The following is an 18,418-nucleotide window of genomic DNA, read 5'->3' on the forward strand; positions in this document are numbered from 1 at the left end:
CTCAACCATCTTCAAACATAAAAGAATATCTTTTGGTAAAACGTTGTTCATCCCTCTAGTGGAGTTCAGAGACTTGGAGAATCTATAGGAAGCAGTGAAGGTGTTTCTTTTAGATATGAGATATGTTGTTGGTTTTTCCATTAGTTTGTCTGGTCATTTGTACATTATTTCCTTAAAGGGATAAAAGTTTTCTTTCTTAAATCTTAATTATATTCCAATGAAGTTTTAATATTTTTATATACAACAATTACAATGAGACACTGACCACACGATTAGCCGACTCGATAGACGTGTGTTTTTCAGATTCGTGCTAATCTGTGAGTCTATCTGAATATTGTTCCTGTCAGTCGAGCGTCCACGCACTTAATTGTCTTCAGCTCACCTCTCCTTCTCCTCTTTAGGAGCTCGTTAGTGTTAACTCATCAGCAGGGTCACACACTCTGAAAACACACATTACAACACAGCCAAAAGATCACATTACACAATTTGAATAAATACAAGGCAATTTGTCACTGTCATGTCAGAGTTGCCCCTTTCTCTGTCTGCCCTCGCTGCCTCTCTTATCCTCCATCCTACCCCCACTCTTTCCCCACGCCCTTCCTCCTCTGCCCCGGCACAGCAGCAGGAAGCAGTAATGGTGATTGTATTAACCCCTCGTAGAGAGCGCTGACCTTCGCTTCTGTTCAGCTGGAGGTAATAGTGCAGGAACACACAGGCAGACATATGTTTGAAAGCATGCACACTCACACTACAGGATTCACCAAAGTTTTGGAGGAATTAGTGGCTTGTGTAATTTAAAAAAAAAAACGCTCTCCATAAAGTGACGTGCAAATAACGTGTATTACAATATTGTAATAAATTGTGAGTGTTTGGCTAACAGCAGTAGTTCTGGAGTTGGTCCATCAGGAGCCAGGGTCCCTTGGACTTCACTGTGGGGAGGGGAAGCCCAGACTCCTATCACAAGGCAGTCTAAGGCAACTCCTTATTGCCATTTTAATTAAAAACTTAACAATTTTTTTTGTTACAGTTACTGTATTTGTATCATGACACCATGGCCCTCTCCTCCCCACATTTCATGAGGACCAAGAGGACCTTCTATGTTTCTACGAGTTTTAAGTTTCCCGTAGTGTGTTATATAGCTTTTTGTGCATGTCTACAAAGTTGCAAGGCTCAAAGTACACATCAAAGGGAGTAACTGCCAGGGCAAAACCCACTTTTCTCATTTGCATGAGATGCCTCATTAGGGGACCGGGCCTTACTTCCTAGACCTACTGACGTCAGTATGTCCCTAAGTACAGCCCACCTGCAATCTGGACACTCCCTGCAAGCTTGGCCCACAGCACAACACACAACTACTTAGAATGAAGGCCAGGAAAAGTTTTTCTAGGAAGATAACCACCCAACTAAAAAAGTGCTGCAAACCTGCTGGGAAGGGCATAGAGCACCAAAGACCAGTTCTGGCTGGATAGGAGAGGCAGCAGCAAGAAACCCAGTGTCAGATCTACAATTTTGCTGAACTGTCATTTGGCCAGTAATCCCTGCATGGTCGCTAATAGATCCTGAGGTTGATATGGAGTTGCAACCGTAATGCAGATTTGATGAGCATTCTATTGGTCAACGGATCGCAAATATTGATCAAGTGCACATTTTACTGATGGATCAAAAGACACGCAGGTAGGCTCGCTATGGTGCAAATGATGAATCTTCAAAGACAAGATGGAGCATAGGAAGTGGAATGTGTAAACAAATATCACCAGAAAACATGAGCACTAAAACTGGGACATTGGAGGACTGCTTCAAAAACCATGCACAATCCGTCGTCGGATTTTCGCAGTTCACGTTTAACAGGGTCACCAGCGACCTGATGCACGTCCTTAGGTCCGATAAACTATCCACAATTCCACAATTGAGTTCATTTTCACTAAGTACGAGCGCAAAAGTATTTAATCAATTCAGATTTAGCAGCATCTTAAATCAGTGGTGGCACCTCCCTACCTTTGAAGTCCGGTTGTCTGCCCATTCCTCCATTATTCCAGTCCATACGTGTCCACAGATAAAAAGTGCATAAGAGTATTCCAAGTTATAATTATTGTCATGTAAAGTCCATGGCAGACTGACCCTGACCCCTAACAAAGCATTTCAGACAGAGTAGAGTACAGTGAGAGGTACAGTAGGCTATAAGGAAAAATAATGTCTTTTTGGAACATTGAAGCATGTAAATCTATTTTAGTAGACACCAAGAATAAGATGATGAGCACTAAAATAAGATGTCTTTTTTCTGTTTCTTCAAATTAGTGAGACAGTACTCCTCAGGAGATATTAAATGCCACCCACTTTTAGCATTTTTCCTCTGCATGGTACTAACTCAATCAAGCAGCAACCTCCGGAGGTGAATAATGAAGCCAACATTGAAGTGCCAAAAACTGCAGTTCTTTGAATGGCCACTTCAGGCTGGTCCCAATAGCGAGTCAATCCCCATAGACTCCCATGTTAAAATGCCCAACTTTACAGCAGATATAAACATGTTTACAGTCTGGTTTGTGTGCCCTATAGCTGAATTTCCCCTTCATGGCAACCTGGGGTCGAATTTTTATATAACTCACTACTTAAAATTCTATTAAGGCTTAAGGTTATGCATAATTGAGGGCGTGGTACTTAGAGTGACAGGTTGGTGAGTGTATCCACCACAAACCAGCATGCAACGAAGTCTCAGCTCCACACACGCCCCACCTCTTTGCCCATTTCTGGATTAGCTGAGAGTTAGGCAGAGTCACGCACTGCAAAGATGGCGACACAGAGCAGCCCACTCTTAGCTTCAAACCCATCTTCAGCAGGGGTGAACGGTAACAAAGTACTTTTACATATAAATAAAGTGAGGCTCGTGTTTCATATGCACATATATATCCACCATGTCTGGATGTATTAACTATATTATGGAGATTGTTGCTGGAATGTAGTTATTTATGTACCTGCACACTTGAAGTTGCAAATTTCCCCAATTCTGTATATGTGGTCAACTCACATACTTTGTGTGTTTTGTAATGGTTACCGGTGGAGAAGATCTTGTGGTTGCTTGTTACAAATTTTTTCATCCTTGTTTTGCATTCAAGCCCCTCTGTATAAGAAGTAATTAGCTGTAATAATTAGCTAGATAAGGAATACTGTGGGCATGTGCAGGCTATTTTTGTATGACAAAGATAAGAGTGGTGTATAAGTCATGTATTGATACATGTTTGATACTGAAGTGAACATTAAATTACTATCTGAATGAATGTGAGCTCGGTATAAGGTACATATTTGTACAGGTGGGTCAAAAAAAATAGGAGTGATGTTTTTAGTATCATACACTGTGGTGTCAGTGGGTTGTCTAAATGAATCTGTGGTTTAATATTATGTAACTAAATGTTATGTGATTTCTTGTATTCCAGCATGATGCAACAGTTCTTCAGACGTGATGTAGAGGTGTGTAGTAAGCTTACGTACGAATCTTTCAAACTGATCGGACTATGCTGGCTGTCGGCTGTCAGTGACTGAACAGTAGAGTTAAGCTGTGGAGCTCCCCTCACTGGTGACTGAAAGCACGACTCAGCTGGGATAAACTGTATGTTACTGACTTGCTAGGAGATTACTGAAAACAGCAAACGCTACAGAAATATGCATAATGTCAAAACTCTGTGGAGGTATTAACTTCATAAACAGTGCTTGTACTGTATAGTTCCAGTGGCGTTCTGTACTGAACTGAACGGACAGCAGACTGAAGAGAGGACAGTGAGAATCAGCACTGCTAAAAAATGGAGTGGTGGTCACTATCTGATGCAAAGAAATAATTAGAATCAGGAAAAGTGATTCGTACGCCTCTATCCTGAACGCGCTGCATTTGTTCGTAAAATAACCACACGTCCCACTTCAGGCCTTATTTTCTAACACGAGTGCCAAAGACAGTGCTCTTATTGTAGTCTCAGGATTAATATAACTCGCCCAACTAAAAGAACAGCTGGCCTCTGAGGTTCAAATGAGCCACAAGCACTGCCACTGTCAGCTGACTAAAAAAGACCTGCACGTTTGCAGTATCTCCAGTTCTCCCCCATAATCACTTACATCCGGAGGAATGAATGTCAAGACACTAAATACTGCTTCATATCTCTTCCCTTGAGAGTTACAACCTCAGTTGGCTTATTTTCATTGCCGGTTTGACAGAAGATTAGTGTATCTATCACCAGTGACTCCCTGTCCATGTGATATCTAACCAAAATATCACCCACATTAACCCAGATGCCTTCACACAGGCACCTATAATAATCCTTTAACAGACAAATTACAAAGAAAAAAGGGCGACATAAGAATATTCGGATTATTTTAGAATAATAAAAATAATAAAAATGACTGTTACAGTAAAATAGAAGACATTTTCTTTTGATACATTATAAATCAGATGTTCACTCTCGCCTGGAACAGACCATCTTATCTAGTTGGCCGGAGAGGAAAGTCTTTAATAAAAGAATTTCTCAGAGATGCGTGTGGGGTGGAAGTCAACACGGGGCACCTCCGAGGGTACGGAGGTTAGCACAACAGCTCAGACCTCCTGCACTCTTTCATCTGGCTGTTTCAACATCCCTCTGTCCCCTCCACCCCTTCCACTGCACTCTCTTAAACAAATCCTCTTGTTTCTGACAACCTACTAACTCTTAAATAAATCCTGCCTGATGTGAGATCTCGGCCGTTCCCTTGTGACCCAGACAATACCCCTCCGAATACAGACACACACACACACACACACAAAGAGCTCTGGCTCAGAACTGTGACCTATCCAGACTTTGACCTGTGTGGGTGAAACAGTCAAAGTCCTTGTGGACCCAGATGTCCTCTTGGCTTTTATAACCGCAGTCTCTCCTTTACTTGCTTTTCTCCTCCTCTCTTCCTCGCTTGCTCTCCTTTCCCTCCAGCCCCTCTGGAGACTCAGTGATAACCAGGGTAGACGGGAGGAGGAAGGGAGCGGAGGAAAGAGGGATGGAGGGAGGGGGAGGAGAGTGGTGAGAGGGAGTTGTGATGTCCCGACTCAGGGATATTTAATCCTCTCTGTGAGGGGCGAGCGTCTCTCTCCCTCTGTTTGGCTTTGGGAGATCAAAGAGGCGGTTCAGATCCTGGCGAGATCGCTCGCTCTCTCCTCCTGAGTGGACCAGAGACTCACACAGACACACACACAAACGTTTAAGTACTCGGGGTGACTGGCGAGGATGACGGTGGTGGTGGTAATGAGGCAGTGATTGATGGGACTTTATGCTTCCTTACCGCACTGTCTTAAACCACCAGTATATGAGTACACTCCAAATAAAATCAAATCTGTGTGTATAAGAAAAATGAGAGGAGAAGAAGCCCCCACATTTGGGTTGAATTTTAGCTCTATCTCCACAGAGTTACACCAGTTTAAAAGTTAACTTCTTGCGTGTGCACTCCCACTGTGACTCCCACTCTTCTTCATGTGTCACGGGCATGACAAAACAAACACACCTGGAGCTGCAGTCAGTACGGTTTTCATGCATGTGGACTCTGAGATCACACCAAATGCTATTTTGTTTCAGATTATACTGTTGGCTTTAGGCTATGACCGTAATGCTAATGTGGATACATTTGAAAACCCATCCTTTTTTTCTGGTTTGGCCTTCCACCCAAACTCAATTGATCATTCATCCCGCAGAAACAGATTATTTAAAAAATACTCTTCAAAATGAAGACATTTGAGATCTCTGGTCTTGTATTATTTGTGTGAAGGGAAAGTGGAATTTTTTGAGAAGACTGATGCACCGCTGTCGTATGATTTCAGGCGTCTGATTGTCATGCGGTCTACTTGTAGCATGTAATCACCACATCACCAAATTCAAACAGCATCAGTTTGATCTCGGCTGGTGACCTTGACTTCTGTTGCATGCCTTGCTCTCTCTGTGTTCTCATCCTTGCTCTTGTCCCAACGTTTCTCAGCTGTGTACTGTAATAGTATAGTAATAGTAAATAAAATAAAATAAAATAAATAAATGGCACAAAGCTGCTGGGGCACACAGGCCTGTCGTTTGTCATTTCAGTGTGGATGATTAACCTTTAGGAAACAGTCTGTTGGAGTCAGAGTAATTCCTAGAGATACAAGGATAATCAGTTTTATACATAAGGTATACTGTAAGTGTTGCTGTCCCTGGAGATTCCTACAGACTTGGCTCAGAGTTATACATGTGAAACAACTCTGTGAATGTACTCATCATAGGCGGAACGCTTCATTGTTGGATGCAATGATGTTTTTTCTCATCTAATGCCTAAAATGAGTTTCACACCCATTGCAGTGGAACTCTTGCCAAGTGTTTATAATATTACTTGAAAGATATTCTGTGAGTCATGAAGTGAGTACATTTCAGCGCTTTCTGTTTCATCACCCTGGAGGAGTTTGTTAACAGTGGGAGCTGTAAACCGTATAGCAGGCGATAACAAAAGTGATGATTCCAATGTTTCCTTTCTATTTGTATTTTAATTTTATACCAATCCCCTGAAACACACACACACACACACACACACACACACACACACACACACACACACACACACACAAACAACTCATGCACTTCCACACACAAATGTAAACCCACGGCTCCCCTGCCACTCGGCTTCTGAGGTTTGCAGGTCTCTGATAGGAAGCCTCTGAAATGGAAAAGAGATAAGAGTAAATAAACAAATAAATACAATAAAAACGAATTTGTGCTGGTTCAGTGCACACAGAGGGAGAGGGGGGAGAGGGAAATGGAGGGAGAGCACTCTGCGCGGCCTGACGACAAACCCCACAAAGATGCATTCTCAATAAAGCAAAGCAAGGTAAATAGCTAAGTGAATTCATGCAACTTCCATTTATTTACTGAAATCTGTTGAGACTTTGCACTGATAGAGAGAGACACCATTTGGCTCTCCAACAATGGAGCTATCAGTTACTGTCTCTGTGTTCCCTCGATATGATCTCTGTCCATTTTATACAACTGAATTGCTCCAAAAAAAAAAAAGAAAAAAAAAGCATTTTATTTCCATCACAATAAAGTTATTTGGTGTTGTCAGCTAATTCTCAATGGCATAACAAGCTTTCTTTTAGCCCACGTCGGTACCTTCGCGGAGGAACCGTGCTCAACCAAATGTTCTGCATAGCCAATCTTCCTTTAAAGCAGTGCCACAGGCTTTGATGTGCACCCACACCAACACGCCACTCCAGCAGCCTTTCTTCTCAGATGTTGCTTAATTACACTATCATAGTCTGTTAATTACCTTATCAGTGCTGCATAATCCCATGGTCAGTGTCTGAACGCCATGTATCAAAGCAAAGCAAGTCTCTTTCATGTGCTGTTTTTGGTTCTGATTAGTGAATTCAGGGGTTTAGGATTGCAGATGAAGTTAGTTATTTTTACTAACAATTAATGTCTCGAGGAGAAAATAGAAATAGGTGTTTGTTTTATTTTGTTTATTTAGTGTAGTAGTGCTCTGCTAATTCTAATTGTTGCCCCAGAGAATTACTCTTGTGTCATAGGAGCAATAAAAACAAAGTAACGTGCTGGCCTGGTTCGTAGATATGATGTTAAAGAAACAGCTCTACATTTTTTGGAAATGTGCTTATTTGCTTTCTCTCTGAGAATAAGAAGATTGATACCACTGTCATGTCTGTACTTTAAATACAGAGCTGGAGCTGGGAGGTGATTAGCTTGGCTTAGCATAAAGGGGGAAACAGCTAGCCTGGCTCTGTCCAAAGTTCAAAATTATGGTTTCAACACCTCTAAAGCTTGACATGTTGTACCTTGTTTGTTTAATCCATTCACAAAGAAGAAAAGTAAAAGGAACAACGGTTTTACACCCAGTATCTAAGTGCTGAATGTCTGGCTATGGAAAAGGTTGCATGTAGGGTTTGTGTTTGGTTTTGATCTGTGTAAAGGCACAAACTTGGGGCCCACTGTAGCAACAACCGCAAAGAAATAATTTCTTGTAACACCAAATATTATTTTTACATTTCTTTTTGTGCTTTTTTAGTTAGTGTTAGTATTAACAGCTGTTCACTTACCAGTCTAGCTGAAACATTGCGAGTTCAGCATAAAACTTCAGTCCTTTACTCATCAAGAGCAACACCAATGTTAAGGCATGTTTTGCTTCTATTTCTATTACTTCTTTTCTTCTACTGTGGTTAGCATGCTAACCTTCTAGCTCTGGTCTGGCCGATTTTTCCGATACCGAGTCACTGTAGAATCCAGACTGCCCTGAAGAAGTAGTGCTGCTCAGAAGTCATGTTATAACTTCTTGTATTGTAAACATAAAGATGGCTGAAGATCTTGGCAAGACTGTAAGTAAAGTAAAGTAGCTTTTAATGCTAATGTTGGCTATGTAGCAATAGCAAAACTTATGGCTCTTTTAACCAGCTCTGTACTTTACACACAAGCATGAGATTTATGTCAATCTTTGCATTTGGAAACAAAACACAATTTCCCAAAATAAACAACTTTAACAGTTTGAACAGTCACCGACACGCTGCTTGTTTCCCTGTTAGCAAAACTAAACAGTGTGTCCATGAAGAGCTAAAGTGGCCATTGCAGGTGTGTACATCTGTATGGAGATGGTTGTTTGTGGCTGCAGAGAAGCACAAAAATAATTTATAGATTTATAATCAAAAATAATGTCAGTCTTGACTGGCATCTGTATGTTTACCTTGAGAGCATCCAATGCAATGCATATGTGTCGATCGTATCTACACACAGCTCTGTTTCGACATGGAGACAGTAATTAAGAAATAATTGGAGGGGCTAGTGAAATGTTTCTCAAGCGTGGAAGATGCATGCCTAAATGTTAATTCCACTCAGAATATGTTAACGTATGCACAGATGTTAATGAAGACTCCACGTAGGGCTCTTGTGTTGTGCACCTCAGTGCTCTCCCAGTGCGCATGTGTTCTTCCCCTCAGCTCAGCCAGCAGCCTACTGGATCTGTCAACTTGGGGAAAATTTCCATTTTGCAGCTAACTCTGCAGCCTTTTGATGGATACGTCTTGCCGACTTTTATCTCTCAGTGCGTCTGCAAACTAATTAATATTTTTTTCTCTCTCACTCTCTCTCTCCCCCCTTCAGGCAAATATTTGTTTCCTCAGAAGTGAGCGTGGGCAAACCTTCCTCACAGCTCCATATGCTGCCAGCTGCCAATCAAGCGGGCTGGAACCCTGAAACTAATCGCAACCCCCTCCTCCTCCTCTCCTATGTCTCCTCTTCCTCTCTTTCAGCAGAAATGAAAGAAGTTGGGGAGAGGACTGGTGTGTGCAGGGGGGTGGGTGTGTGTGTGTGTGTGTGTGTGTGTGTGTGTGTGTGTTTGAGGGGGGGTGTTTAAAGGGAAATAAAGACATACAGTTGAGAAGAAGAAAAGAGATGGTTGAGACACAAGCCTAGTGCAGTGTCTCCTCTGTTCTGTCTGTCCACGCGGAGCTCTTCATGCTTATCTTTATACTAAGCTCTTTGTTTCTGTTTTACTTTAGTGTATTTATATATTTATTGTTCAATTGGATTGTACTGTATCTGTACTGGATTTGGTTTGTTTGCCTGACAGCTCCAACAGTGAACAGTGCATGTACACAGTGGTTCGTGTGTATCTGTGTGCTTTGAGTGTTTCCTACCCAGGTAGTGGTGTGTGCCAGGTCCAAAACACAAACACACAGACGGGGCCAAAACAGCTTTACGTCCTCCTGTAGATCAGCAGCAAGTGAATGAAGAAGGCAGCCACAGCAAAAAAATATAACTAAATTGGTGTATTATATAAGCCACACTGTATTTACTAGGGAGTTTGACTTAATCTGCCAGCTCTCCAGCTGACCTGTGAACCCCAAAACAAACACATGACCGCACAGTTGGCTCATTTGAGAGGACGTTTAGTTCCTGGATGCTTCCCCTAGCTTAGCTGATACAGGGTCAGTTTTACATCACGTTTGCTCTGTGCCAGGTTTTTTTGAGTTAACGGTGTTGCTAAATATAGCACTAGGCTATAGGGCTATATTTAAAAGGCACTATACCGGAAATAGTGACAATATAGATCGGTCAGGCAATGAGGACAGAGAAAGAGATATTGGACAACCTTCAGCATTGATCAAAAGCCAGACTCAAACTCCTGGCTCATGGATACTGTTGTCAGCATCTTAAAGGTCACACCCACCAGGACGTCCCAGCAAAACACATTTGTGGAGCATTTATTTAAGTTTAATAACTTATTTATTATAAGTTTTTCCATCATTAGTATGTTGTTTGTGTTTCTAATCAAATATGATACATGGCTACATACAGAGGTGGAGCAAAAAGAAAAGACCTGCCATCATATCCTCCCACGCATTACACTGCATCCCCAACTACTCTTCAAGAACTCTGTCTTTTGGATGTTTCTGCTGTCGTCATGCAAAGAATTGTACAAACTGAAATGACAGCCCACACTATCGGACAGTATCTCCATGAAGCCATTCATGGTATTACACACAACAAGTGACAGAAATAGTCTGTAAAGCAAGAAGAAAAAAAAAAAAAGAGCGTGAGAGCAAAGTTCAAATCCTGCCTTACATTCACACCTCTGCACACATGGCCAATCGCCTGGCCAAAAAGGGCGTTCTTGTTGGAACGCGTGTCTTGAAACGTTACCAGAATTGTCCTCCAAACTCGACATTAGAAAGAGAGTTTGAGTTGCTGTTAGATAATCTGACAAGCTCTTTGTTTGCAACATACTAAGGCCTTCACTTTGACCAAACACTAAAAAAGACAGAAACCAGCTTTGTGCAGCCAAACCAGGGACAAACATATATACATAAACAAAGATAAAAGCACAGTTATATGCTGGTTTCTATTTTTCAGTCTATAAACTAGCAGCAGCACTTCCTCTCACTGTGGTGAATGCCAGTAAATACAAATACAGAGCAGCACCTTGCCAGTTCTTTCAGCCCTTTTCTTTGGCATCCCTGCTATCTGCACCTCACCTCACCAGTCTGAACAACTCCCCTGCCAAATGTAAAAAAACAAGCTGTTTCCATTTACTATACATCCAGTGTGTATTTTCTTGAGACTACACACAACAGTACCTCCACCTTGAATTTTTAATTTCTTTACTTTTTTCAGCAGCAAAAACAACATCTGGTGAATTAGCTGTAACATTTGAAAACACGTTATATTCAGTAGTTTGAACATGTTTGGCGCTACACAGGAATGTTTGCACATGCTCTCAGGAGACAGAGCATATGATATAACGTCCACTCATAAGTCGACTATTGTATCATGACTATGGAGTAGAAGCTGTCTGTTACAGCAGCCAGTCACGCACACACTCCTCACTGTCTCCCTCCTACTATCATCATCAGAGTATGTGTGTGTAAGTGATCCTGTCTTTGTGAGGTTAATTGAAGGCAGGAGCTCTGACTGTCTGAGACATAATCTGTCTGCATGAACAGTGTGTATGCATGTGTGCGAGTGTGTGTGTGTGTGTGTGTGTGTGTGTGTGTGTGTGTGTGTGTGTGTGTGGAGAGAGGGGGGGTGTTTGAGGGGAGGGATGTCTTTAATAAGACCACGCTAGTTATTTATACAAAAATTGAAAAAGAAACACACGCAGCAACTATTCTTTATCCCTCCACCTGCTCCCTCTCTACCTCCACTATACTCCCCAATACAGATTAGTGGTGTGTGTGTGTGTGTGTGTGTGTGTGTAAGGAGGTGGTGGGGCTGTTCCTGGGGATTTGGGGTGTACAAAAGAAACAAAAAAGCAAGAGTGATGCCATAAGGCTTGCTATTCTCTCATATCAGCTCTTATCAGGGCAGTCATTTTTGACAGGAGAAAAGCCTTTATCTGCGAGAAACTGTGTCCGTCTGGCCCTTTGCACACACACACAAACACATACACACAAACACACACACACACACACACACTCACACATACACCCACAAAGAGCCACAGTCAGGCCGTGGCGGGCTGGAGCTCACACACACAGAGCAGGTAATCGGCTCACTAGTAGAGTTAGGGGGTTAGAGAAAGGACGGAGAGAGCTCTCACCAAGTGTATCCCCCTCTTTGACTGGATTAGAGCCCACCAGTATTCAGTCCAGGTGCTCTGAAGGACGGAGGGGTGAGGAATCCGCCTATAGGGTTCGTTTTCCCTACCTAGTGTGAGGCCACATCCTGCTGTTTGCTGTCTGACACATCACATCCATGGAACCTTCGGCAAATACTGGGAAATTATCAACAAATATCCATATCCATGCAAATGCATCCACATATACATATGATTCACACTCATTACCCCTAATCAACGAGACGTATGCTCTTTGGGTTGCTTGGGTCTGCCGGGGTTAATTTGCAAAGCATTTATTACTTTATTATCATGTCATGTCTTAATTCACGTGATGCTCACTATGCCATATGCATAATATTATAATGCCATTATTGCTGACACTTCAAGTGCAAGATTATTTCTTCCTTAAATGAAGTGATAGTGTGTTTCCATTGTTGTGGATGACAGGGGAGGAGACATAAGAGTTAATTAACTATGATTAGGAAGAGCTACAGTCATTGAACAAGCCAGCGTTCTAGCTCAATACTCTGTTCAGTAATTGCGTCCTTTCCTTTCCTTTCCTTTCCTTTCCTTGCCTTTCATCTCCTTTCCTTTCCACTGACTGCTCTCATGTTCTCCCCTCTGTCTGTCCATGCATGGGAGATTGTCCTTCTGAAGAGGAGAGCTGGAGAGCCCTCTGCTGGCTGACTGTGGTAATTCGACCACCTTGATGAGTCAAGTGAACATGATGCCAGCTATTTATCGAGGTTGTGAATAATGACTAATTAGTTTGGTGTGGCTAATGAGTGTCATTTACATGACCCCTGAACGTTGGCCGTTTCAACCCTGAAACCTCCTAACCTGTCGGTATTTTCCTTAAACTGCGTGTTGCTGCAATAGCGTGTCTTCATGTTTCTTGGCTTGTCCATGATCATTGACTGGTTTTTGGGCCAAAACAATGTTATTTGATATGTTAGCAAGTGTTTGCCAGATTTCTGTTATATTTGTTGTGGATAGTCATGGCCCCAAATCGTGATTTTTGGTTGCCCTCCTGACCTCTCCACCCACAGGCCAATATTTGCACTGGTGGAAAAAATAGATTCAAAAGTCAGTCTCACATTTGTGCCCCTCCAAGGATTAACCCTTTTGACTTCAATAACCCCATGACTTTTCGTCCACCACCCTCAGGATAATTTTTTTTTTTTTTGCCCCTTCTGGTAAGGAGCTCAGAATAGTTCATCATTACTGTAACTGCAGTTGTTGGTAGCTCTCAAAGCTAAGCTAAGTTAAAGTGAGTGTTTTAGCTTTAACTAGTCCACCGTGGTGCACCACAATGAAGTGAAGAAGCACAGACAGACACAGAAACATATAAATTATGGTTTATTGGAGATATTTTTCAAACATCGTGTTTTGCTTTTAACAAGAGAAAAGTCTTTATGGATGAAAACCGTTTGGCAAATGTACATCGGGTGACCTTCACCATGTTTGATAAAAAGCTGCTTCTGTACTCACTAGTCCTAGTGAACGACTATGAAAACTAGTAACAAGCACACACCACTGAATATACTGTATATCATATAATCACACACACACACATTTACCAGTAACCATCATGTAAAAGAACAGCTGCAAAGTACCAAAGTTAGAGGGTGTCCTCTGACATCACAGGCAGTGTGGTAAACTCAGCTGTCCTATAGCATGGTGCTAGATTACAGTCTTACATATATTACATAAATCAGGACTAGGATCAGCACTGTATGTGGATTAAACAGTTTAAATAATTAGCATTGGTGCCAGTTTGATCTCAGCAAGTGTGTGTGTGTGTGTGTGTGTGTGTGTGTGTGTGTGCATAAACGTGTGTGTTTGATCAGTGAGGTCTTTGAAGCAAACATTCAACACACACACACCCCCAGCCCAACACCACTTCTTCTCCACACTACAGCAGATGAAAGCTGATATGTGTGATTGAGAGTCCACTTGCTTGTTTCCACATGCTGCACATTCAGCCCAATGAAAAAGGAGGATGATCTAATATTGTTGCAGTTATGATACAATCACATGTCTGTGTTTCCCCTTTGGAACAGACAGAATGGTGTGGGGGATTGTTTATGTGTGTGTGTGTGTGTGTGTGTGTGTGTGTGTGTGTGTGTGTGTGTGTGCGCGCGCGCGTGTGCGTGTGTGTGTGTGTGTGTGTGTGTGTGTGTGTGCAATGGGTATGTGTCAGTAGAACATCTATTAGAGGCAGGGGTTTGGAGGTTTCTGAATTTAACATTTACATGTAGGGTGGGATGGAGAAACATAATAGTGTGAGGCTGAAAACAGAAAGCATAAGGATTTGAATGAGGGGGTGAAATATGACTGGGGTGAAGGAGGCAGGTGGCCGGCCCGCTGCACACCGACCAAACCCACAGACAGCTGTTCATTTCTCAAAGCCCCCTTGTTGCCCCCCTGCACACATCAATTCTTTCTCTATCCCCCCTATACCCACATCCATCCCTCTCCTGCTCCACCCCCACACCCAAACCTGCCATTTCTGTTTCCAGTCCATCCAGCCATTCCTCCCTCCCTCCTCACTCTGCTCCAGCTAGCCTACTCTGATCCTGTGCCAAAACCAGGACAGGGGACACAGCTGGTTCACCCATGCATTTCTCACCTTCCGCTCATTTGCAGCATTGATAAAAGAAGCAAATGGTGGAATGACAGTGGGATTCAGCTGAGTGGAAGAAATATTTATATTCAGAGTTTTGCTTAGAAAAAACATCTTATACTGCTCCTTGGTGCCAGTATCATATCCATATCATATCACATTAATCCTATAAACTCTACCACTGAACTATCGTGGTTTTAATATTCCTGTGTAACTGGTGATTTTTGTGGAAATCAAGCACAGCAAGTGATAGAAAACTGCTACAGCAGCAGTGTCTCTGCCTGCATGCTACCTAACATCCAAAGGGTGGTGCTGTAATGTTGGCTGATCTTTCCTGCCAGTATTTACATCCCACAAGTGTGCTGCTGAGTCCCAGTGCAGGACATGAAAAGGTCAGTCCACTCTTCTCCTTCGGGCCAGATGATGAGCTCACTTGCTGGCATGCAGCGCTCGGCCCACCATCATGAAGACCAACCCAGAGACGAGCTCCAGAGGCACGCCAGCTGCCGCCACCATGAATGACAGGCCGTAGAGCACTGAAACCTTGGCATCTGGACACGCCTCTCCTCTCTCCTGGAGGACGTAGCGCTTCACGTCCACCACCTCCATCCACAGCACGTAGAGCAGGAGCAAGAACAGGAACAGGCAAGCTGTGGAGTGATAGAGAGAGTGTCAGGGAGACACAGAGGCTATCACTGCTATGAGTAACAGCAGAGGAATGCAGCTCCTACTCATCTCTACTGTTACCACGGTAGCAGTGTTTACACCTGCTGTTGTTATAGTGACAGTGCTGCAGAGTGGCATCTGCTGCCCTGTGTGCATGTATTTGTTATGTGACAGGCATGAACAGCTGACAGCAGCAATGACTGCAATACGTGTTTGTGTCTGTACATTCACCTATTCCCCCAGCAGTATATTTCACACCGCTATATGAACTCCACACGTACACATGCAGTAGTTTAGATTTTACCAGCAGTGATGAGGAAGGCTCCTCCTAACTTGTAGAGTTTGTGGCTGATGAAGGGGACACCACAGACCAAGAGGAAGCCTCCAGTCAGAGCTGAGACCAGCCCGAGGATTATCAGCAGGGTCCAGAAACCCCGAAACACTGCACAAGAAACACAACAAGGCCTCCATCAGAGCAGTGGACCTATATGTATATTGGTCCTCAGGACGAGGAGGTCATGTCCTCAATATTTTTTATGTCATATAGCCAGATACCAATATTTCTACACTTAAAGTTGAATACTTTTAGGTCAAATAATTAATAAGATTCAGTAATTACCACTAGAACTGTATTACTGGGGACTGTGGGGATGGCTCTGACACAGCATTTAGATCCTCATGTTGGGATATGAAACATTAGGAAAATATTGAACTTAAATACATGTCAAAAATCCAAATAATAAAAAAAAATGTGGCTGTTGCAAGTTATATTGTAGGACTTTGACCCATGGCTTTGACCCTGGTTTGTATGTATATGAAGCGGAAATATGTCTATATTTTTTTATTTATTTCTCCGTCAAAACCGCCCTGAAATTTTAGTTTCACTGTTAGTTACAATATTGTGGAAATACTTGCATGTGTGTGTACATACATCATGTGTTTGTGACTTTGTAAATTACCTGCTGTAGCATCATAACTTGGATGAGGCACCGGTCCAAGTGCAACAGGCAGAGGGAAGAGGTAACCATGGATACACACCTTGGACTCTGGCTGGTTTGCTACAGTTAAAAGAAATGGGGATAGTAAAAAAAATAGTGAGTAAAGTAAAATAAAAAAATTGTAAGTAAAGTAAAAAAGTCTAAGGCTCAAAAAGAAAATTCAAAACCTAAGAAAAATAATGTGGTTCTGAAAATGACTGGATGTGGTTGGGTCCAGGGAAAAATAAGAAACACCACAAGAGTGAAAAACCAAAAACGCCTCATAAACTGAAATAAAAGCCAACATAATTCTTCTTACTGTATATTTCTGTCAAATATCCAAATTATAGACATTTTTCTTTCCTACACTTGTTAGCATGTCAGGGAGACCACACAACTGAGCATGAGACATGCCACCACATTGGACAAGCCCCAACAAAAACTTTTTGCTACCTTAAAAGAAAGTTTTTTACATACTGAAGAGAGTGGCCAGGACTGCATGTGTTGTGGGCTCCACCTGAAACACACAGCGCCAGAAGAAACCCTCATGGTGGAGGGTGAGAGACGGAGGAGGAACCTCCAACTGGATCTAAAGAAGAGACAGAGATTGGGGATGAACACACTCAAATATCTAAAGATGGATGAACCTTAATGTCTGTCAGCTTTGTCAACGCCTGTCTGTGTTAGCTGCTCTGTGTGTGCCTGTGTTTCAGTGGTGCCACGACATCAAACATGGTTCTGATTATGGCCTGCTGGTCTGTGAGGTTTTCAAGGGGAACTTATGAAACACGCATGAGTGATACTCTCCACTTGCTTGTCAAAAATATGATTGATGGCACCAAATAACACACAGCAACTTTAATCATCGTCTTTTATTGAAAATGAAAGACTGTTTTGCTGTGATGTTCATGAGAAACTCACAGGGGATTTACTTTTATAAATATATCCCTTACTTTGCATTTTGAGAACTTTCTCACAAATGTGGTATGGAAGAATAAACTGGGAAATTAAAAGGGCAGTACACATGATTTTACACATGAAGATCAGTTGACTACTCAATCAATGAAAACAGTTGTATCATGGCTCTGATGATGTCATCAGGGTTATTTTGGACTACTACTAAATGTTAGCATGCTAACATACCAAACCAGGATAGTGAACATGTTAAACATTGTACTTAGTTTACATCAGCTTGTTAGCATTGTCATGGTGAGAGTATTAGCATGCTAATGTTAACAGTTTTAGCAGGTTAGCATGACTGTAGATTCTTAATCTGTCAACAGAAAGACTGTTTTGCTAACTGGGGTAATGGGGTTTGACAGACATGTGAGCTGACCGGGCAGGGAGGGTCTAATGAAGCAATAACTGCATTTTGGGAGCATAAGATCTGGCATTTCTGGGAGTCGACCCATACTAAATGTCTGTCAAAAGTCAGACTAAAAGTCAGGCTCTCTCAGTCTCTGTTGCATTGATTTTGTCCAGTGTTTTTCTGTCTCTTATACAGAAGTGCAACACTAAATTGCTTCACTACATCTTTAAATATCCTACAATGGCATAGCATGCACCCCACTGTCTACATAGCACCTGATCAGGTTCCACACTGGTCTTTTTATGGTTATCACATGTGATGTTTCACTGTTCAAGATATTATACTGCTGTGACTATTATTATATGCATTTGTTTAACTGGAGAGTAGAAACCAGTTCTAACAGTGAAGTTTACATTCTGTGCATGAATTTGTTTATGGACGATTATGTGCACACATGTATCTGTCCTACCTCAGTCCCATTGGCATCTTTTTCCCCTGTCAGGGTTGTTTGCGTTGGCAGTGTATATGGTCCACAGTTGTCACTGGCCACCAGCCAGTAGTCTGTACCAAAGGCCAGGAAGAAACACAGGGTCGCTACCGCCCCAAAAATCCCCCCAGCCAAGGCTGCTGCTCCCACCCTCATGACTCCAGCCTAAAACCTCCTTCACTGTGCCCTTTCTCCTCAGCTTTCAGCCCTCAGGTCAGTGACTCCTCAGCCCCTCACTGGTGTCCACTGCAGCCCTCTGCTCAGCCCCA

The 18,418-nt window shown here is 42.4% G+C and overlaps 1 protein-coding gene across 1 annotated transcript; it reads right to left on the bottom strand.

Moving 5' to 3' along the window:
• Window positions 1–15,124: 15,124 nt before the first annotated feature.
• Window positions 15,125–18,415, bottom strand: LOC111226716 (transmembrane protein 182-like). Its single transcript, XM_022752006.1, has 5 exons — window positions 18,132–18,415; window positions 16,831–16,942; window positions 16,336–16,434; window positions 15,681–15,818; window positions 15,125–15,360 (listed from the first exon to the last, which is right to left on the bottom strand). The coding sequence occupies exons 1-5, from the start codon at window positions 18,303–18,305 to the stop codon at window positions 15,140–15,142; spliced, it is 744 nt and encodes a 247-aa protein (XP_022607727.1). The 5' UTR covers window positions 18,306–18,415; the 3' UTR covers window positions 15,125–15,139.
• Window positions 18,416–18,418: the final 3 nt, after the last annotated feature.

Source organism: Seriola dumerili, unplaced genomic scaffold, assembly GCF_002260705.1.
Source record: "Seriola dumerili isolate Sdu_G_001 unplaced genomic scaffold, Sdu_1.0 BDQW01000161.1, whole genome shotgun sequence".
Classification (NCBI taxonomy): Eukaryota; Metazoa; Chordata; class Actinopteri; order Carangiformes; family Carangidae; genus Seriola; species Seriola dumerili.